This window comes from Phymastichus coffea, unplaced genomic scaffold (assembly GCF_024137745.1).
Source record: "Phymastichus coffea isolate CEN01 unplaced genomic scaffold, Cenicafe_Pcof_1.1 PCOF00118, whole genome shotgun sequence".
NCBI classification, from domain to species: Eukaryota; Metazoa; Arthropoda; class Insecta; order Hymenoptera; family Eulophidae; genus Phymastichus; species Phymastichus coffea.
Genome location: NW_026706929.1, coordinates 664470 through 682851, shown reverse-complemented (window position 1 = coordinate 682851; position 18382 = coordinate 664470). Strand labels below are relative to the sequence as shown.

At 49.8% G+C, this 18382-nt stretch overlaps 3 protein-coding genes across 3 annotated transcripts; 2 read left to right on the top strand and 1 right to left on the bottom strand.

Annotated features, from left to right (window-relative positions):
- Positions 1 to 485: 485 nt before the first annotated feature.
- Positions 486 to 1221, top strand: LOC131671066 (gem-associated protein 6-like). Its single transcript, XM_058947194.1, has 2 exons — positions 486 to 796; positions 865 to 1221. Exons 1-2 carry the CDS (start codon positions 633 to 635, stop codon positions 1214 to 1216), a joined length of 516 nt encoding a protein of 171 aa, XP_058803177.1. The 5' UTR covers positions 486 to 632; the 3' UTR covers positions 1217 to 1221.
- A 1314-nt stretch (positions 1222 to 2535) lies between these two features.
- LOC131671064 (serine palmitoyltransferase 2) lies at positions 2536 to 5757 on the bottom strand. The gene is made up of 10 exons (XM_058947191.1): positions 5432 to 5757; positions 4552 to 4752; positions 4330 to 4484; positions 4083 to 4228; positions 3789 to 4007; positions 3554 to 3717; positions 3327 to 3488; positions 2977 to 3239; positions 2767 to 2896; positions 2536 to 2676 (listed from the first exon to the last, which is right to left on the bottom strand). Exons 1-10 carry the CDS (start codon positions 5579 to 5581, stop codon positions 2569 to 2571), a joined length of 1698 nt encoding a protein of 565 aa, XP_058803174.1. The 5' UTR covers positions 5582 to 5757; the 3' UTR covers positions 2536 to 2568.
- A 1296-nt stretch (positions 5758 to 7053) lies between these two features.
- LOC131671065 (reticulon-1-like) lies at positions 7054 to 18043 on the top strand. The gene is made up of 6 exons (XM_058947192.1): positions 7054 to 8387; positions 11431 to 11466; positions 15111 to 15318; positions 15458 to 15666; positions 15743 to 15848; positions 15927 to 18043. Exons 1-6 carry the CDS (start codon positions 7376 to 7378, stop codon positions 15979 to 15981), a joined length of 1626 nt encoding a protein of 541 aa, XP_058803175.1. The 5' UTR covers positions 7054 to 7375; the 3' UTR covers positions 15982 to 18043.
- Positions 18044 to 18382: the final 339 nt, after the last annotated feature.

Below are 18382 nucleotides of genomic sequence, written 5' to 3'. Positions count from 1 at the left end.
ACGGTTTCACATCGAAATTTCCTATTGAGTTTATATCAAATCATGCGATACATTTTATCATCAACTTTTGGAAAAAGTGATTTGGAAAAGCTACAGATAAGTTTCACTAAGCGCGAGTACTGTCAGTATCAGTATTATAATCTATTTTTAGTAAAAAATTTTAGATCTATAAATAATTAGAATATCGTATTATACATATGAGATTTTTCTAGAAAAATGACGAAATTGTAATTTATTCATGATAACCGAAGATAAGTATTTCATTTCTTGTGTTAGAGAAAGATTATTTAAAACATATTCAAATATAATAAATTTAATATCAAATTTATTATAATTACAAATCAAAAACTAAATAAAATTTCAAATCAATGTCATTGAATTATTTCAAATTCTCGCGCTTTAGTCTGACGTAATAACAACAATCTAACGTCAACATCTTCATCTACAACTGACCAATCATAATCAAAAGAGGCTTCAAAGTTTATATGAAATCTAAACATTTACTCGTCGCGCAGAAAATGTTTTTTGATTCTTAGTAATTCATTTAACATAAAATATCCCTATAATTTCTAAGAAAAACGAGTTCAAATCTCATGCAATAGAAATATAGTTCAGTTGTTTTTGAATTAATCATGGCCTGTCGAACGAGTGATAGTGAATCAAATTTATTACATAAAATTTACACAAGTGATCCAATAGCCTATAAAAATTATGTTAACAAGACAGTAATAATTACAACTCAAGATTTCAATGTCTATACTGGCATTGTTTACACCGTAGATCCAGTTTCGGAGAGGTTAGATTCGTGTACATATCCAAATATCTGTCAGTTATTTTTTTCTTTAATGATTAATAAATTTTCAGTTTTGTTTTACTGCAACCAAGAGAAAACGCAAAAGAAATACAAATGAAGATCGTTGTGGGATCATCAATTAAAAATATTGAATGTTCATCTGATGCTGATACAGTGCTGCTACCTGAATTGTTCGTAGCTCCAGAAATGTATAATTTTACACAAGAAGAAATTATAAAAAGAAAAGAACTAATTACTAAGATATTATTAGACAATCGATTTCCTGTAACAGAAGAGGAAGGTATTTTGTGCATTGAGGATACTGTGAAAATAGAACCACCTTACCAACCTGAAAATTGTATATGCTTTAATAGTATCATTTTAAATAGAATACAAACTCTTCTAGCTCGCAATTCCATATAAAAATTTACTGCAGAAAGGATGTAATGTAAGTAGACTAATTTTAAAGAATCAGTGTATTAACAGAAAAATTTAGTTTGCAATATTTTGTACATAAGATAATTTCCTATGGTATAGTAATGTATACAAACTGAAAGCACTTGTGATAGCGATAAGTTTACAATGTCAATAATACTAATTCAAATATAAACCACATAAATGGTAAATCTTAGCATAAAATTTAATTTCATCCTTATTGTGTATATATTAAAAAGAGGTATTAAATATTTCAATATAATATGTAAAGCAAAAACGATAAGCCAAGTATATCCTTGTAACTATTTGTAATTGAATCAAAGTACATATTTGAATGTGAAATTTTCTTCGAAATATATTAATTTAAAATAAATAATAATTCTGAATATTACGGTAGGTGACTCCTGACGTTCATGAACAGTAACTAGAAAAATTATTATGAAATTGATCATTTGAACTTTATCAGATCAAAGTCTTATTAAAAAAACGTACATGTCGGTATTTACACGGTTTCATTTTATCCATTCGTATTGTCCATTCATTTTATCCATAAATATATTCTTTGCTTTGTAATTTTCTTTGAAAATGCACATTTCAAAGCAAATTCCAAATTTAATGTGCGTGTGTATTAAATTTAAGTTTCTACGGAAAAAGATATTGTTGAGCACTTGAGGCAAAATATTTTATAATACAAATTCAGAAAACTGTGATTAAACCCACATTTTGCCATCAATAGCAAGACGCGCAGTATTTCTACATAGATATATTTGTAAGATTGTGACTTATTTGGACAAACATTTATTAAAAATCAATCAAATGTAAAACTAATTCTATATGTAATATTTACAATGTGTAAGTATGAGTATAAGGCAGCATCAATTACAATTTACAAATTTAACGAGCATGTCGTCTTATCTGTCATGTAAATAGAAAGAATTGATCATTTTGAACAAAATGTACAGTTACTGAAAAAATACAAATCTTACAATTGATCAGGAAATCTAAAATATAACTTATATGGAATAGAATTAGAGTATAACATAGCAGTTGTCATCAGCAGATGAGGCGGAGCAGTAAATGTGTTCCTTAGTATTATTATTTGGTATAATTGGTTGGAGACTGTACATTATTTCATTTTATTGCCCATTATTTTTTTACTTCATCTCTCAATGCTGAATAGCAATAAGCTTTATAGAAACGACGAGTGGAACTTGGCGCTACTTTCAATAGCGCTTTGTGCAGCAATTCCAATGAAAAATACGAGACGTTATCAGCGCTATTGTCATGATTAAGTGCAGCTTATATTGTCTATTGTGATTTTTTTCAAGTTACGAGGTAGGTCATTCCGTTTCACTGTCAGAATAATACTCGATTGGATTATGATCACGTGGCTTCTTTGAGTATCTCATTCCTAGGCTAGCAGTAACATCTGCAATCTCTTTCAGCACCTTTGAAGAAAAGTGGATATAGTCAGTGCCATTCACTCGTAACTTTGAAATCGTGTTTTAAAAATTATTTTATGATAATTGCCTACTCACGTAATCTAGTTGTTCTTTTGTATGAGCTGCCGATAAACAAAATCTTATTCTTCCCTCCATTAATGGCGTAGCAGGGAAGCCAACACCTACTGTAGCTACGTTTCTTGTGGTTAGAGTTCGAACAACACAACTATAAGAGGATCGAACAAAATCAAATAAAGCAGTAGGTTTTTCTAAAGTAAATAAATAATTGGTTTATTTCGAACTGACCTAACTTTTGAGAAGACGTATGCCAGCATTGGTACTACCGGCGAATCCTCGTTCCCATAAATAATCACACCAATTTGGTTTAGGCATCGTCTAAAGTATCGTGTATTTCTTGCCAGCTGCTTCGTTCGTTTTTTACCATCATCAGTGCCATCCTCGCCAGCAATTATTCTCATCGAGGTGATGATTTGTTGGGCAATCGGAGGTGACATAGATGCAGCATAAGTGTGTGCGTGACTATGAATCCTTAAATGATTAATCAGTGCCTGTAATCGAATCATTGGAGGAGGGTCATTCACTCAAGATATCGTGATGTAATCGAGCGAATCGTAGACGAAGATAGATAGACAAACTTTTGATCCTGCTATGTAGCCGCCGGCCGAGCCGAAACTCTTGGTAAATGTTCCCATCAGAATATCAACTTCCCGCGGATCAATTCCATAGTAGTCACACACTCCTCGTCCACGTTTTCCCATTGCCCCGGTGCTATGTGCTTCGTCTAGATAAAGGTAGGCCTGAAAGTTGTCAACAATTGTCGAACAGCTCAAATGGCTAGCAAAGAATTGGCCGAAACTGTTACCTTATACTTTTTCTTGAGTGTTAAAATTTCTGGAAGATTGACAATAGACCCTTCCATCGAGTAAATGCCTTCGACAACTATCACTATTTTTCGCCATGGCTCACCAGTGACAGGTTGTCCCGTTGAAATGGCATTTCTCAAACACTGTTCTAGGTGCTTCATACCTAGGACAAGGGTCATTCGTGAGGCATGGAGGAAGCCATCGCCCGCTCGACTCTCTATCTGGTATACTCACTGTTATGCTTAAAGACTCGAGTGATCGCACCCGACAAGCGCAATCCTAAAATGAGAGAGGCGTGATTTTTCTCGTCGCTCACGACAAGGCATCCCTTGGACAGTAAAGACGGCAGGTTCAAGGCATTGGTGGCAAATCCCATTCCAAATACTATTGCGTCCTCCACTCCGAAAAATCTAGCGGTCAGTTGTTCCAATTCGTCGTGAATGGGCAAGCTACCTGCGGGAAAAGCAGTGGCGGCTTCGCGTTAGAGCTCCAACGGAGATCGATCGAACGGACTCGCGGAGATTTTACCTAATTCTAGTCGGCTGCTGGGGTTGGCGCAGCCGTATCTCTTCAAAGCCTTTATGCTGTCTTCCGCGCATGCACCCGTAGCCTCGGCGAAGCCCAAGTAATTGTACGATCCGAGATTGACGCACTGGGTTGTCGTGCCGGTGAACCTTTGCCGAACGAGGAAGAGAACACAAAGGAAGATAGTCGTTAGACAAGTATGTTGCTGTCGTTAGACAAGATAGGTTCGGTTCTCGCGTGGTGTACCTACTCAAATGTCCAACCGTGGTCCTTGGTTACGCGATCCTTGAGGGTGACCAGCGCCCCGGGTACCGAACAGATCGGCCTGTTCCAGCAATCTCTTATCCTCCTGTACACGTATCGCAAATAAAACTGTTCGAAATTCTCGTAGAGCGGCGCGTAGCCCTGTGAACAAGACGAGCGAATCGTCAGTGCTGGCCGATCGGATGGCTCAACTCGATCTTTGTCGTACCTTTCTCCTCTGCTCTCTAGCCACGTTAGGGGTGAAGAGCAGCTGATTGATGAATCCTAAGAACATGAGCACGTAAAACCCGAAGTAGGTGAAGGCTGCCGTGATGAACGGCACTCTCTCGAACGACTCTTTGCTGAGTAGCTTATTGTCGACTGGCCAGCTCCTTTGCTTCGCAGCGCTTTTGCGCTCGGCAGCACTGTACTAAAGAACCAAGAGCATCAATCAAGTAACCCAGCCAATGCAGCGTACGTCGCAATCAATCTCAGTTCTGTAGCCGTGCGAGCTCTCGTTAAAGTTCATCTCATTTGAGCGCGCTCGCTCGACGCCTTCATATAGGCTGCGCGCTTGGCGAAAAACCCGGCGGCGTTGAAATTCGTGCGACACGTCGATAGAACGCCGGAGGGAGGCAGGCCGCCTTTACGGAGAATGCTATATAGGCAGGCGTAGCACGTGCAATAATGTACTGCTGACTGCCCGAGCTGACTAATGCGCGAGCACATCTTGTATAAGGGCATGAAGCAGCCGACGAAAAGGCAGCAAGGACAGGAGATTCGAACGCGGATGGCAAGTGGTTTTTACGGCGGCCAACGGTTTTCCCGCAATTAGCCGGTCGATCATAAAAACTCGTCCGCGCGCCACGCTAAGAAGCGAGCGAGGCCACGCATAGATCGAACGAGTGAGCAGCCAGCACGGAGCTACAGACACGTGCGCACGCACACACCCGAGAATTGAAAATCAAGCGTGTGATTGTTATGAGTTCATAACGTTGTCGCTATTAATTGGCGGTAAGTCGTATTGCCGAGTGACGTAAAGCATCAACGCACGTTGCCACGTCCAACCATAAAAACGAGCGTGTACCTATACAACTTGCGGTACTCACCGACGACGGCTGTCCGTCAAGGGTTTTGTAACCGGCTTTGCCGGAACGAACTGCCTTTCGCAGCATTGTTTCGTTGCCACTGTGAGCATCCACTCGCGTGATCGCCCCATCGCTCGTCGTGGTTGTAGTTGTGGTCGTCGTTGTGGCCATCTTCTCTGCTGATACTGACCGCCGTATTCGCGATACAGGCTACCGCTATCACACACCGGTCACCATTCACAAATTCAACTGCCACAACTGCAGTGCGCACAATGGCACTGAATGGCACAGAACACGGCCAGCACCACTAAACTCCTTCCGTTGACGCGGCCAGGCGGCGCGCCACTGTAGGCCAAACGCGATACACAGGCTGTCGGTGGCAGTCGGCGGCTCGTGCTTACGGCGAAGGATAGAAGGAGAAGCTCAGTCGGCTCGCAAACGGTGAGACGCTAGCGGTGCGCGCGCACAGGAAGGAGAGGGAGACTGATCGGATGATTTCGAACAAGCAAACGACTCGATTCGGAAGAGTCCCGTTCTGCGTCAATTCTGTGCTCCAGCTGGTCACGACAAGTCGACCTATTATAGCTGTCTGTGCAATGCAGCACATTATTTCTATGCCGTACACCCGTTCGTTAAATTGCAATGGTTTCAAGTCGTCGCTAATAAATGTAGCGAAACTATAAATATTGCGCATGCTATAGCTACATACATTATACATATTACATAGGTATACGCAATGAACGTGTCGTACTCGTGGCAGTATGAGCTATTTTTACCAGCGAAGGTGTGACACACCGCGACTGTATCGATTGCACTTCGAGCTTGTCTGAATTTGCGAAAATTGGCTTCTACGATAGTTAAGCTTCGATCTCTGCACTACTGAGCATAAACGAATTCGACAGTGCAGGTTGCGATACTTACTGCAGTCGCGCAATGATTGTTCATCAATGGATAAGTAATGGGGAGCCTTTTTCCTCAGCGCTGCATCAGCGTATCGATCAGCGCACGCGACCCGTATGAATTGAAAACTCTGAAGTCTACATAATAACTATACGATTGCTCCGAAAACATATCGTCGAGCGTGGGTCATTCGATCGCACTATCATCGACTGTTTATCATAATGTCAATCCGGATGTTGAGGCATGTAATGCCAACCTGCTTGATGGTGCAGGCAACTCGCGTCGTATAATTGGCACCTGTACGTAAGTCTGATTAGAGCGCCGTGATTAGTATCCATTCGAAAATAGTTATCGGGATAGTCGCTGGCTTGTCTCGTCGCACCTTCGCGTATCCTTGCTCCTAGTGAGACACCATCGCATTGCGCACATCCACGACTGCATTGGCTGTATTCTACGAAAACGGAGTCGGTGGCGGGTTTAAAAAAAGAGCGATTATCGAGAGCATGCGCTCTGTGGTGGTGCGGGTGTTCTGAATTGCGCACGCGGCTTGAGGTCCAGTCGGACCAACGCGGGCGGTGGGAGGCGAGACGCGCGTGCGCCCACCAAAGCCTCCTAAGTACTGGAGCCAGACCGGAGCAGGCAGAGAGCGAGAGCGAGAGAGAGAGAGAGAGAGAGAGCGAGCGAGTAGTGTCTGGTGGTGCAGCCGCCGCGCAGTGGCAGTGTCAGTGACGAACGGTCAGCCGGTGGCCAGGCCAGTGTTTCCAGCGTTCGCACGCACGCCCGCACGCCGTCCCTTGTGCCTGCTCGCTCGCCCGTACCCGTTCTCACTCCCGCTTTCTCTCAGTTGAGCGCGCGGCTGGCAGAGAGAAGCAGCGAGACAGTACAACAGCGCGCCGACTGATAAACACGCAGTCTGACTCATCTGCCATCCTGCACTTTGCACTCGATCTCCGTCTTTGTTCTTCCGCGGCAAACAGCCGATTTTGTCCGATAGCCGTCATCGGATAACGCCGAAGACCGCCAAGTGAAAGTGCGCGCGCGTGCGTTGGTGTGTGTCGCGACAGAATGTCGGATTTGATGGAGCAACACTCGCCGAAGCCCTTGAAGCGCGAGCACGACTCAACGGACGACTTCGAGCACCTGGAGCACGAACTCGAGCGTCAGCAGCAGCAGCCGAAGGAGTCGCTGCTGGATCTGGCGCCGGCGCGCAGCCTGCTGGACAGTAGCGTGCCGGCGCCGCACGAGCCGGAGGTGAGGCCGGTGCCGGCGTCGCCACCGCCTTCAGCCGCGGACTCGGACAAGTTCGAGGGGGGCGCGCGGCTCGGCGCAGCTTGCAACGAGCTGGAGGCGCGCATTAGCGAGCAGCTGGCCGACGCGACGGCCGCAACGATGGCCCTGATGGAGAGCGAGCGCGACTCCCCCTACGAGCTCGATGCGGGCTTCGAGGTTAGGGATACGCAGAACAGCGATAACGAGCCCGAGGACGACAGCGAGCCCACGAGTGAGATTCGAGTGGCACCGCCGGTGCCGGCGCACGCCGCCGCCGCAGCGCGCGACCTGCTCGACGATGACGACGACGACGACGACGACGACGATGACGACGCCCACGTCGACGCGGGCCGCTCGGCCGGCCCCGGCCAGCCGCCCACGAGCCTGTACTCGAGCCAGGATGACTTCATGGGCGAGATCCGGGCGTCGAGCCTGCCCGAGCCCGAGCGCTCGCCCGAGCTGGATTTTGTGCGGGAAGAGATGGTCGTGCAGGAGGCGCGCGTGCACAAGCCCGAGTCCGGCCAGCAGCACTGGGGCCTGCTCGACGGGGTCGAGAGCGTGCTCGAGCCGCCGCAGAAGCCGCTGCCGCCGGAGCCGCTGCAGCAGCTCGAAGACTTGCTGCGTGCCGAGTCTCGGTCGTCGTCGGGCCCGGCGGGACGCGGCGGCGAGCCCGCGACCCAGCCCCAGCCGGCTCACGGTCCACCGAAAGCCGAGCTGGGCGACGCCGCCGAGAGGAAAGTGTACCAGCTGCCCAAGGACATCGCCGACGAGATCGCGCCCAAGCACATCTTCCGGGACATTGGCATCGGTGAGCTCATCTCTCTGCGCCTACGCGGAACGTCCCATTCTAGCGAAGGCGATGAGCGAGCCGCGTTCGAAAATAACTCGCTCGGTCGCTGGACTCGCGCGCTCGAACGTAGCGGCGATTCGGCCGGTGAATCAGCGGGGCCAGACAGGCGGAGAGGTGCGCCGGACGGGGGGAGGGGGGGGGGGGCGTGTGCGGCAGGTAGACGGTACAATGAACCAACGCTCGACAGCGGCTCGGCAGTAGCTCGGCAGCGGCTCGGCAGCGGCTCGGCAGCGGCTCGGCAGCGGCTCGGCAGCTATTAATAGCGGCCGCGGCGGTGGTTCGCAGTGACACTTACCTGAATGGCGCTTCGGCTTGGCCGCCTGACTCTCGGCGAGCGTCGTCGGGATGCCTATTAATAGGCCTGTTCGGAACGGTTCCGTTGGCCTAAGGGCGAAATGTGGGCCAGCGTCAGCGCGCCAAGCGCTTGCCGCGAGAGCTCCCGCGGAGTCTTCCCTCGCAGCGCTGCATCAGCGTATCGATCCGCGCGGCGCAGCCCGCAGGACTAGGGGCTGGCGGGGTGGCGCGAGGGCGGCGACACCATTCGCGGCGGCCGGCCCTTTGTCTGGCCTATTTTTGCCGCGCGCCAGCGACGCCGGAGCCAAGCTCGACGCGTATCACGCGCTGGCCCGTGCGTGCGCGCGACGTAACCTTCGGGTGGCGACGCCGAGCGTCCCAGTGACGCGTCCAGCACGCATCGATTTTCGATGCACACGCCGCTATTTTCAGCCCGCGAGCAATCGGCCCCAAGGCTGCTCTCCTCGACCGCGAATCGGGCGTCCGCAGCGCGGAAGAGCGGGCGCTCGTACGAGACCCGCGCGCTCACCTCGGCTTGACTGATCGTTCTTCGAGGAGCCGATCGAGCTCTCGTCCAGCGCGCGTCGACCGTGGTGAGAGTGTGAGACGCCCGTAGAAACGTCGCGAGCAGCTTGCGCGACAAATGCTGCGGCTGCGATCGCAGAGGCGTGCTTGCGCGCTCCGAACGTTGGTCCGACGCCGGCCGAGCGACCACTGGCGCCTCGCTCTCGGGTGCGCTGCGGCTGATTATTCCCGCGTATTGCCTGCAGTTCCGCCGGTCGGTTCCACTCGCGTCGCGGCGCTCTATCGGCACTGACTTCTACCGTGCCAGCCCGAGGAGACAAACCGAAATTCGCAACGGACGCACGGCGCGGACTCCCCACTCTGCGCTGGAAGAGTCGCCGACTAGAGCTTGCGACAGGACATTGGACATCCAGGAGGAACTGGTGCGTCGCGGGTCGATGCCCTTAGACCACATTTCGCGCAACAGTGTAATATCGCCGCTACGCTCCTCGTACTCCTGTTCGCACTCACGCTGTATCTTAGCTTTTGTTGACGACTCGCAGGCCGGCCGTGCGTTTCCGCTAACTCTTACCTCGTCGAACCAACGCGAGGCAGCTCGAAACGTTCGATTCGATTTTCCGATAGAGCGAGTTGTTGATTACGCCGCGTATGGCCGATGAGATAGCGCGGATTAGGCGAACGACCGATTGGAGCGAAGATTGGCACGATCGGGCTCGCGACCGGCGGCGTCGCGAGCATCCCCGCCACGCCGACGGGGCAGATGGCTCCGGGCCGCCGGCAGGTGCCACCGCGTGGTCCACGTGCCTCGCGCGTCATCGAGGAAGCCGGCGAGGACGCGTGACGTCGGAGCGGGCACAGCCGTCGACAAGCGAGGCGGAGGGCCCGCGCGGCTACGGAGACGCGGCGGGGCCGCTCGGAAGCTGCCGCGAGGCGCGCTGCGGCGCGCGGACGACGTCGCGCGAGTGCGCTTGCGCCCGGCCGGTGCCGGGCGGGGGTCGCGGCGCGGCGGCGCAGCGGCCCGAGCCGCCGAGCGGGCGGCAGTGCCCGCTGCCTCCGCCTCAGGTCGATAGAGCCGCCTGCTCGCTCCGCTCCGTGCGCGCCCGTGGACGCAACCCGCATCGGCGTACGTGCCCGAGTCTCCTGCGCCCGCAGCCCAGCGCCCCGGACCATGGAAGCCAAGAGGCCGCCGCCAGTCGCAGGCGAGGCCGCGCCGCTCTGGACGGTGCTACTGCCCTGTAAGCCAGCCCGCCGCCGAGTCCACTGCGCGCCGCGACTCCTCGCGCGCGCTCCGCCCGAGGCGTGGCCGCCAGTAGGGGATGCTGCGCCCGGACCCGCGCCTGGACCCGCGCTCGGACTCGCCTCCGAGCCTCCGCCTCGCTCGCCTCTTGTTCTGCCGAGTGAAGCTTGCGCTCGGCCGGCGATCTGCGCGGCAATCGTGCGCCGCCAACTTTTTGCTCCCGTCGACTTAACCTCCAGTGCGCTGTGCCGCATCCCGTTCCGGCCGAGAATGTGAGCGGCCGGTGTTACCCGACCGTCCGCGTAAAATGATCAAATTCTCCGTTGTCCGAGCTATCGAAGCGGCTCACCTTGTCCGCCAGTCACGTATGTAGCCGAACGCTATTGCCTCGCGCGACAATACTCGGACGCGGCCGACTATAATTAGTCGTAAAAGCGTCTGTCGACTAGCGATCCATTAACTGCACCTTTTTCGCCGTGAGTGCTGCAAGGTCGGGCCCGTACCCAGGAGAATCCGCCAGTTCGTCCGCAAATAGCGCCTCGGCGTGCTTTTCACCCGCGAGCCAATTGTCCGCGAGCTTCGTTCGCCGAGGAGTCTTCGCTGGCGCTCAGCGTCCCTGGGCGACCCGCCTGTCGGATGGCGTATCGATCCTCTCCCCGCGAGCTCCTTTTGCGTTCACCGCCGATGCAAGCACCTGATGCAGCGAGCCGATCCTCCTCTCGTCGTTCTCGTTGGCCCCGCCGCAGCAACGTCATTACGTAACCAGTGCCGATACACCGACTACTGCTCGACCTGATCGGCTCGGCCTTGCGGGTAGCGCTCGCGACGTGTCCGCCACGCTTGTTTACCCTGGCTCCGCTCGATAGACCGCCTGATCGCGCTCTTGGACTCCGCAACATTCTGGCGTCAACTTGACACTAACTCCCCGTCTCTGTTGTTTTACAGATGCATGGTTTAACCCAGAAAAGCTGAATCCAAAAGGTGAGTTGGAAGCCAATCACTGCGCAGCTATGAGCTCATGGTTAAACGAGTGCACGTCAGAGAGATAACGCGGTGACGGTCAGCCAAGCTAAGCGTGATTTCAATGAAAATACGCGCGATAACGCGACTCGGCCTGATCTTTGGCCGTAGTTAGTGGGGCATATGCGCAAACGCTCCCGGCGTGCATCGTGCGTCCCTCCTAACCGGAGACAATCCGCTCGGCCGGCCACCTGTTTCGCTAAGTCTGCGCTTATTTTCGTACGCGCGAGCCTGGCCTGGCTTTCCGCGACTCTACCGTCCTTCGCGCACGCCGCTGCCAATAATTGTTGTTTGCCCGCTCACGCCTCGCTCTTCTCGCAGTCCCTGTCCCAGCCTCCGCTCCCCGTCTCCGTCCGTTGCGGGATTGACTTTTCTGACGCCTATCTGATCGTCATTGCGCTTACTGCCTATCTCTCCTCTCTCCCATTCCGCGCTTCACTACTCGCGATTCGTGGTCATCGATTTTCCACCAATTTCTGTCGAACGTCTCATTATTTCTTAGAACAGTCGTAGATGCAGCTTATTGATCGCACGCAACTAATAACCAAACAAGTGCCTGCTAGCTTACTTGAGTTCGAGTCAGCGAATCAAGCGCGAGAATAAAAGAAAGCTAGCTATAGCGGCAAGGGCTCGCTCGTAAAAGTACACGAGAGTGGCTACGCGCATCTAAATATAAAATCGAAAGAGAGAGAGAGGGAGAAAGACAGAGAGAAAGATGGTTGGTGGTTTGCCAGCCGCGGTGCGCGTGCGCCCGAGTCGCCGAACCAAGCCGAAGCGAGCCGAGAGGCCGAGGCTCGCTTCTCGGAGTCGCGTACGCGTAGTCGTCAGCAGTTTGCTCACACTGCCCCGAGTAACGCCGACAACCCTTGTCGCACCAAGTCGCACGTCCTCGGCCAGTCTCGTAACGCGCTCCGAGTGTGTATCCTCGTCGAGGTGACGCGTTTTCGGCGCGCGCGCGCGTGTCCGCCTCTACTCTTGTTCGGATATAAGCGAGACTACTCGCGACTGTGTGTGCGAGGCCGGTGCTGCTGCGGCCCTCTCTACCTCCCGTTCACCTGCCTAGCCGCCTGTCGATGAAAATGGCCATCACGAAACAAGAACGTGAGTACATCGCGCCGCAACGACGGCGGGAACGAATTAAAGTACGACGAAAAGCTTTGTTTTGGAGCGACACTGCTTCTGCGAGCGAGTGTACGTTCGCCTGAATGGGCGCTGCGGATGACGTAACTTCGGATTGTCTTTGTTTGGCTCTTATTACAGTTGTACGCGATGAACGAGCTACCGGGCGACGATAAAATCGATCTCTCGTCCCTCTCCCTCTGTCTTTCTTCCCCTCGCGCTCTCTCTCCTAGCTTAGCCACTCTTTATTTACAAGGGTCCACTCCATAGACCTCGGTGTTTTTCTCGTCTCGATGTTTGCCTTGCCGCACGAGTTTCTCTTTTTTGTCTACGCGACAAGTCGAGGTCGCATTGCCACGTTGACTGTCATTTATTAACAATTAATAATTGGTTCGCCGCTATAAATAATGGCAGTGCGTGAAAAACCGCGATAAAGACAGTGAAGACCGAGACGCATGCGTGAAACAGCAAGCCTACGTGTGTGTACGATCGCAAGCCGAAAGATAAGTCCGCAGGTGAGGGACAGATAGTGTGGTCAAGCGAAAGGGCTTTGTGTGGGTGCGAAACGCGAAGGGTGTTGCCACGACCGCCGGCGCAATAGGTCCAAGCAACGATGATTCACGCGTGCCGTCGTGTTTTACGCAGCGTCCATCGCTCTCGCGGCTGTCTGCACCCGGCGAAACCGTTGCGACAATCGCTGCTCGGGCCACAAGTTGCATCGTTACATCATGCAAAAAAGCTTCGCGACCGTTTGGCTATGCACTGGCGTGTGGCGGCCAATGCACCGACGAACAGCGATAGCCGTATCAGTGCTCACCGGTGAGCGCATGCAGTCCAGCAAATTGCAAAATCAATAGCTGCTCCGTTTCATTCGAAAACTCGCGTCGGAATCATCGCGATCTGCCGCGGCGATGGCAATTAATTAAATACCGAGAACAATAGATGCGGCGGAAAAGCGCCGATGTTGCAGGTGTTGCTTGACTCGAAGGCAGACCGCGTCACACGCAACTTTACCAGCCCTCGATAAAGTACGGGCACGCCTGGCAAGGCGACAATTGCCAGACTCTCGGACATCGGCAAACAGCAATCGTACACTCGAGTGTCCGTGGTCTCGCAAAAACGGTGCGTTCGGGCCTCGATCGTCTAGACCGCGCACATGCCACGACCATGGTCCCCCTTGTGCACGCAGAGCGGCGCTGTTCTCGCAGACAGTGGTGGAGAAAGAGAGAGAGAAAGCGTGATAAAAAGCGAACGGCAACGAATGGAGGCTTTTCAGTTGCCGTGCGTGAGCGTCGTTACACCGTACGTGGATTTGGTTCCTAGCTGGCACTGCAACACGCGAAACGCCGTTCGCGCGTCCACGCTAACCAGACGACTACACAAACCGAGACAGGATGGTGCGTAGAAATAACTCGAGGCAGCCGATCGAGGAGTTGGCGGAGCGAGGACCTGGTGAGTGAAAATCGTGTCCATGGCTCCGTCGCGCCGTGAACATATGGAGGGACACGTGGAGCTGGAGTCAAATGGGCTCGCTGCCGACGCTTCGACTGGACGATGCGAGGCCGAGACGTGGCTGACCGCGGCGCCCTTCTGCGTCCATTTTCTTCTTCCCTCGCTCGCTCTCTCTCTCTCTCTCTCTCGCTCTCTCTCTCTCTCGCTCTCTTTCTCTCTCTCTCTTTCTCTCTCTCTCTCTCTCTCTTTCTCTCTCTACCTCTCTTCCTCTCTTCTTTGTCCCCTTTTAGAGCTTCGTGCACGTGTAACATCTTCGCCCACTTGTCCGCTCGCTCCGAACGGCGCACGGGCTTTGCCACGCCGACGATGCTCCTCTAGTGCCCCTCCCTTCCGAGAGCGCTTCTGGTCGTGGAGCGTCTTGTCCGATCGCCGCTACTGCCGTCGCACTATCGCCGACTATTCATAGTAGTGTCCAACTCGCGTTGGCGCGGGTCTGCTATTTGGGACGACGCGCTGCTCGCGCCGACGCTCCAAAACGCCAAAATAGCAGGAGCGTAACTGTGCGTCGCCGCTGCTCGTGCTCAGCGTTGCGCACCACGAATCACAATGTGCGCCCGATGTCTGGATCTCGAGTCGCCGCCGACTGTCATCTCGACCAGCTCTAAAATTATCCTCTTGCGTCGACACTGACGTCGAGCCTTGTGTCAACAGCCGTTCGATCCGAACCTTTCGCCGACGGTGTCAGGCTGTTCTTGAAATGAAAAAATAGCGGTGGCGCGATTCCGCAAAAATGTACACGCGTTCGCCATCCGGAACCGCCAACTGTACGCGCGCACGCGGTGTGGGTACGTAAGCCGAGCGGCTGCGCGCTGCATCCAGATTCGTTCTCTCGCTGCCGTTGTCAGGTGTGTGTTTCGGCTGACACGATGGGGCCAAACCACTGCGCTCGCGACGCCTTCGAATATCGAGTGCCAACGTCCTCTTTATTTTCTCTCCTGTTTGTAATTACAAGGTCCGTGTTGTAATGTTTGCAGTGGCATCGCTCATATACTGGCGCGATCCCAAAAAATCGGGAATCGTGTTTGGTGCGATCCTGGGGGTGCTCTTATCGCTGGCATACTTCAGTCTGATCAGCGTGCTAGCTTACATATCTCTTCTCACTCTCACTTTCACCGTCGCTTTCCGCATCTACAAGACTGTCCTGCAGGCCATTCAGAAGACCAACGACGGACACCCATTCAAGTGAGTATGCCTTCTCTTTACCACTCTTCCCAATCCCGTCTCCCGTTAGTATAATTTGCCAACACTTGGTTTGTCCGAGGTTACTTGGCGCAAATGCTCGTTCCCAAGCTTACCTCTTCCATTTGTTTTTTTTATTTAGAGAGATTCTCGACCTCGACCTAACGCTGCCCACCGAGAAGGTGCACGAAGTCGCCGACATTGCCGTGTCTAATGCTAACGCGGCCGTTTCCGAGCTACGCAGACTCTTTTTGGTTGAAGACTTTGTCGATTCTCTCAAGTTTGGAATCCTGCTGTGGTCTCTCACCTATCTTGGAGCATGGTTCAACGGCATGACACTCGTCATTATTGGTTGGTATCATACAGCTCAACTTCTGTCGCTATCGTTGCCAAGTATGCTTCATTAATCATTGTTCGCACATTCCAGGAGTGGTCGCCCTTTTCACATTGCCCAAAGTTTACGAGACGAACAAGACACAGATTGACCAGAATCTCGCTTTGGTTCAGGCAAAAATCAACGAAATTACGGCAAAGTTTGTTTCAACTTCAACTTCCATTTATGTAATCAAAGTCACGAGCGCTCAATTGCTAATTTTCAATTTTTTTTTCAGAGTTAAGGCTGCTATACCCATCGGCAAGAAAGCCGAACCAATAAAGGAAGAGTAATTTGAGCTTTGTCAGGAGGAGTTTTATCGTTGCAGAGCCGTGTGGAATGAGAGAGCGTGAGAGAGAAAGAAAGTGCGGTCGAGAGAGAAAGGAAAGTGAAAAAAAAACAGCAGAGTTATTTAACAAAGAATGTGATGGCAACAATGCAAATCAACCAACCAACAAACAAAAAGGATATCGATTATTGCGTGGCATCGAGAGCAACGAGAGAGAACAATTTTTAAAAGATTTTTATAATTGAAACCAAGCCGTGGGTAATCAGGCTGTAGAGATAAATTGGCTAAGAGATTGTAAATAACGGACCAATGTTTAAGTTGATGCAACAAGTATGCTGAATATCGAGTGCTCGACATAGCGATGGCAAACGATGGCTTAACATGGTCGTCGTTCGCCAATACATTTATTACATACATATACACGCAGAGCAAGTGCGCGTGTCAAAGCACTTACACGATATAATGTCGAAGATTCACGCACATAACATTATTTAGCAAGCCAATCGAGATATCCTTTTTAAATAATAAAAAAGAAATATAAGTAAGATTTAGCAAATTGTACGTTATTGCAAAACGATGGTGACGAATTTCGATCTAGTGAGCAAAGCTAATGGAGAAAGTGCGATTGAATGATGTTTAACCATAAACAAATATACAGCAGCGAAAAGATGTTTTTAAACATCAATAACCTTAGGTGAGATTAGACGAGAAATCGTCAACTAATGTTCTCTAATCTGTCGCGCAAAATGAACAGAATGAATGGCAATTGATGTGCAATTGTCATGACTAATGATCTTGCGCACTTTGGGTGTTTGTCCCTAACTCCACTTAATAACTGCACACGCGCACACAAAAGCATGAAGCGTGTCTTTTTCCTCCCTCCCATATTTCCACTTCTTACCTCGTAAAAATGTGCAATCAAATCATATACTCATTAAATCCCTTTTGGTATAAAAATGAAACGAAAATATATAGGCAAAGCATAACGAAATAGAAAACAAAAATTTAATAATCCAAATAACGAAACGACGACGAAAGAGTTTCTTAAATATCATTAAACGAATTACACCGTTCACCCACATTCTCTCGCATCATCCCGTTTGCTATTTGACTACACTCATCGTGTAAAGCAGAAGAGTCTATCCTTTTTTAAATGTAGACAACGTTGTTGAAGTAATATATATATATAATCTGGCTAACGCACGAGAACAATGGCAAGATTGCAAATCGGTGTAAAAGTGTCTAGCGTACATATAGGCAGTGCTTTAAACTGAAAGTGTTGTAATTTGTACGGAAATAATGTGTCTGGAAATCGACTTGCTTGCGAAAAGGCATTAAAAAAATCTAAGAATAGTATACGGCGAAAGAACTGCTTGTCGAAATTGTTTCTTTTTTATCGTTAGATCTTAAGATGTAATGTCTAACAACAAGTGACCCCTCGTGTTTTAGTTGTTATGCGATCGAGAATAAATATTCAATTAAATGGAAATTAATAAAGTGATTATTAATTATTATATCTGTCTCTTTGAATAACGTTGAGGATTGCTAAATATTATTGCTATTGATATTATTATTGTAATTATATAGCTTATATATATACATATACCCATATATATGTGTGTGTGTGTGTGTGTATGTGTATATATAAAGAAATATATTTAGAAGATTATAGATTATTACATCTATTTCTATTATGCAAAGTTGAAAGAAAAATGAAGTAAAAATGGAGGAAAAAAAAGAAAAAGAAATAATCATTCACAGAGTGATAAATTAGCAGAAATTGGCTTATCGCGATGCAATGGAAAATAGATACATATATGCATACATACATGGATCACTCGATGATTACAATAAAGCAGAAGCACACAAAACTGGAACTTAATATTATATTATACACATTCTTAAATATCTATCTGTAGCTACGTGAATACGCGTGTTTTTACCTCGCGTAAGGTGGCAAGCGTCGAGAGAATATGTGACTTGTAATGCGCGTATCGCTTCTTGACGTTTTCATTATTGCATCTGCATTCGCACGATTAATTTATATAAATAAATGATATTCATAAGACAAATTTGGCTGTCGATCATTTGTTCTTAACAAATAATCATTTGATTTATAGGTACAATGTTTTATCTGGTATTATTTCAATATTGGAGGGAGGCGTATGAAAAGCTGTTTATACTTGTTCATCTGCTTCGGAACAAATTTAATCAAAATTATTAATCGTGGAGGAGAAAGTCTGAATGAGCTAGGTGCATTCAAAAAGTGGCGCGTTCCACGGCTACACGCGGACGCAACTATGTACAGGCCTTTGGGGCTTCCTCGCTAGCTCACCTCCTGCCTGCAGCGGGCAGCCGGCAGCCTGTTCTGCCTGCAATGCTTGTTGGCCTCCTCATCGGCTGCC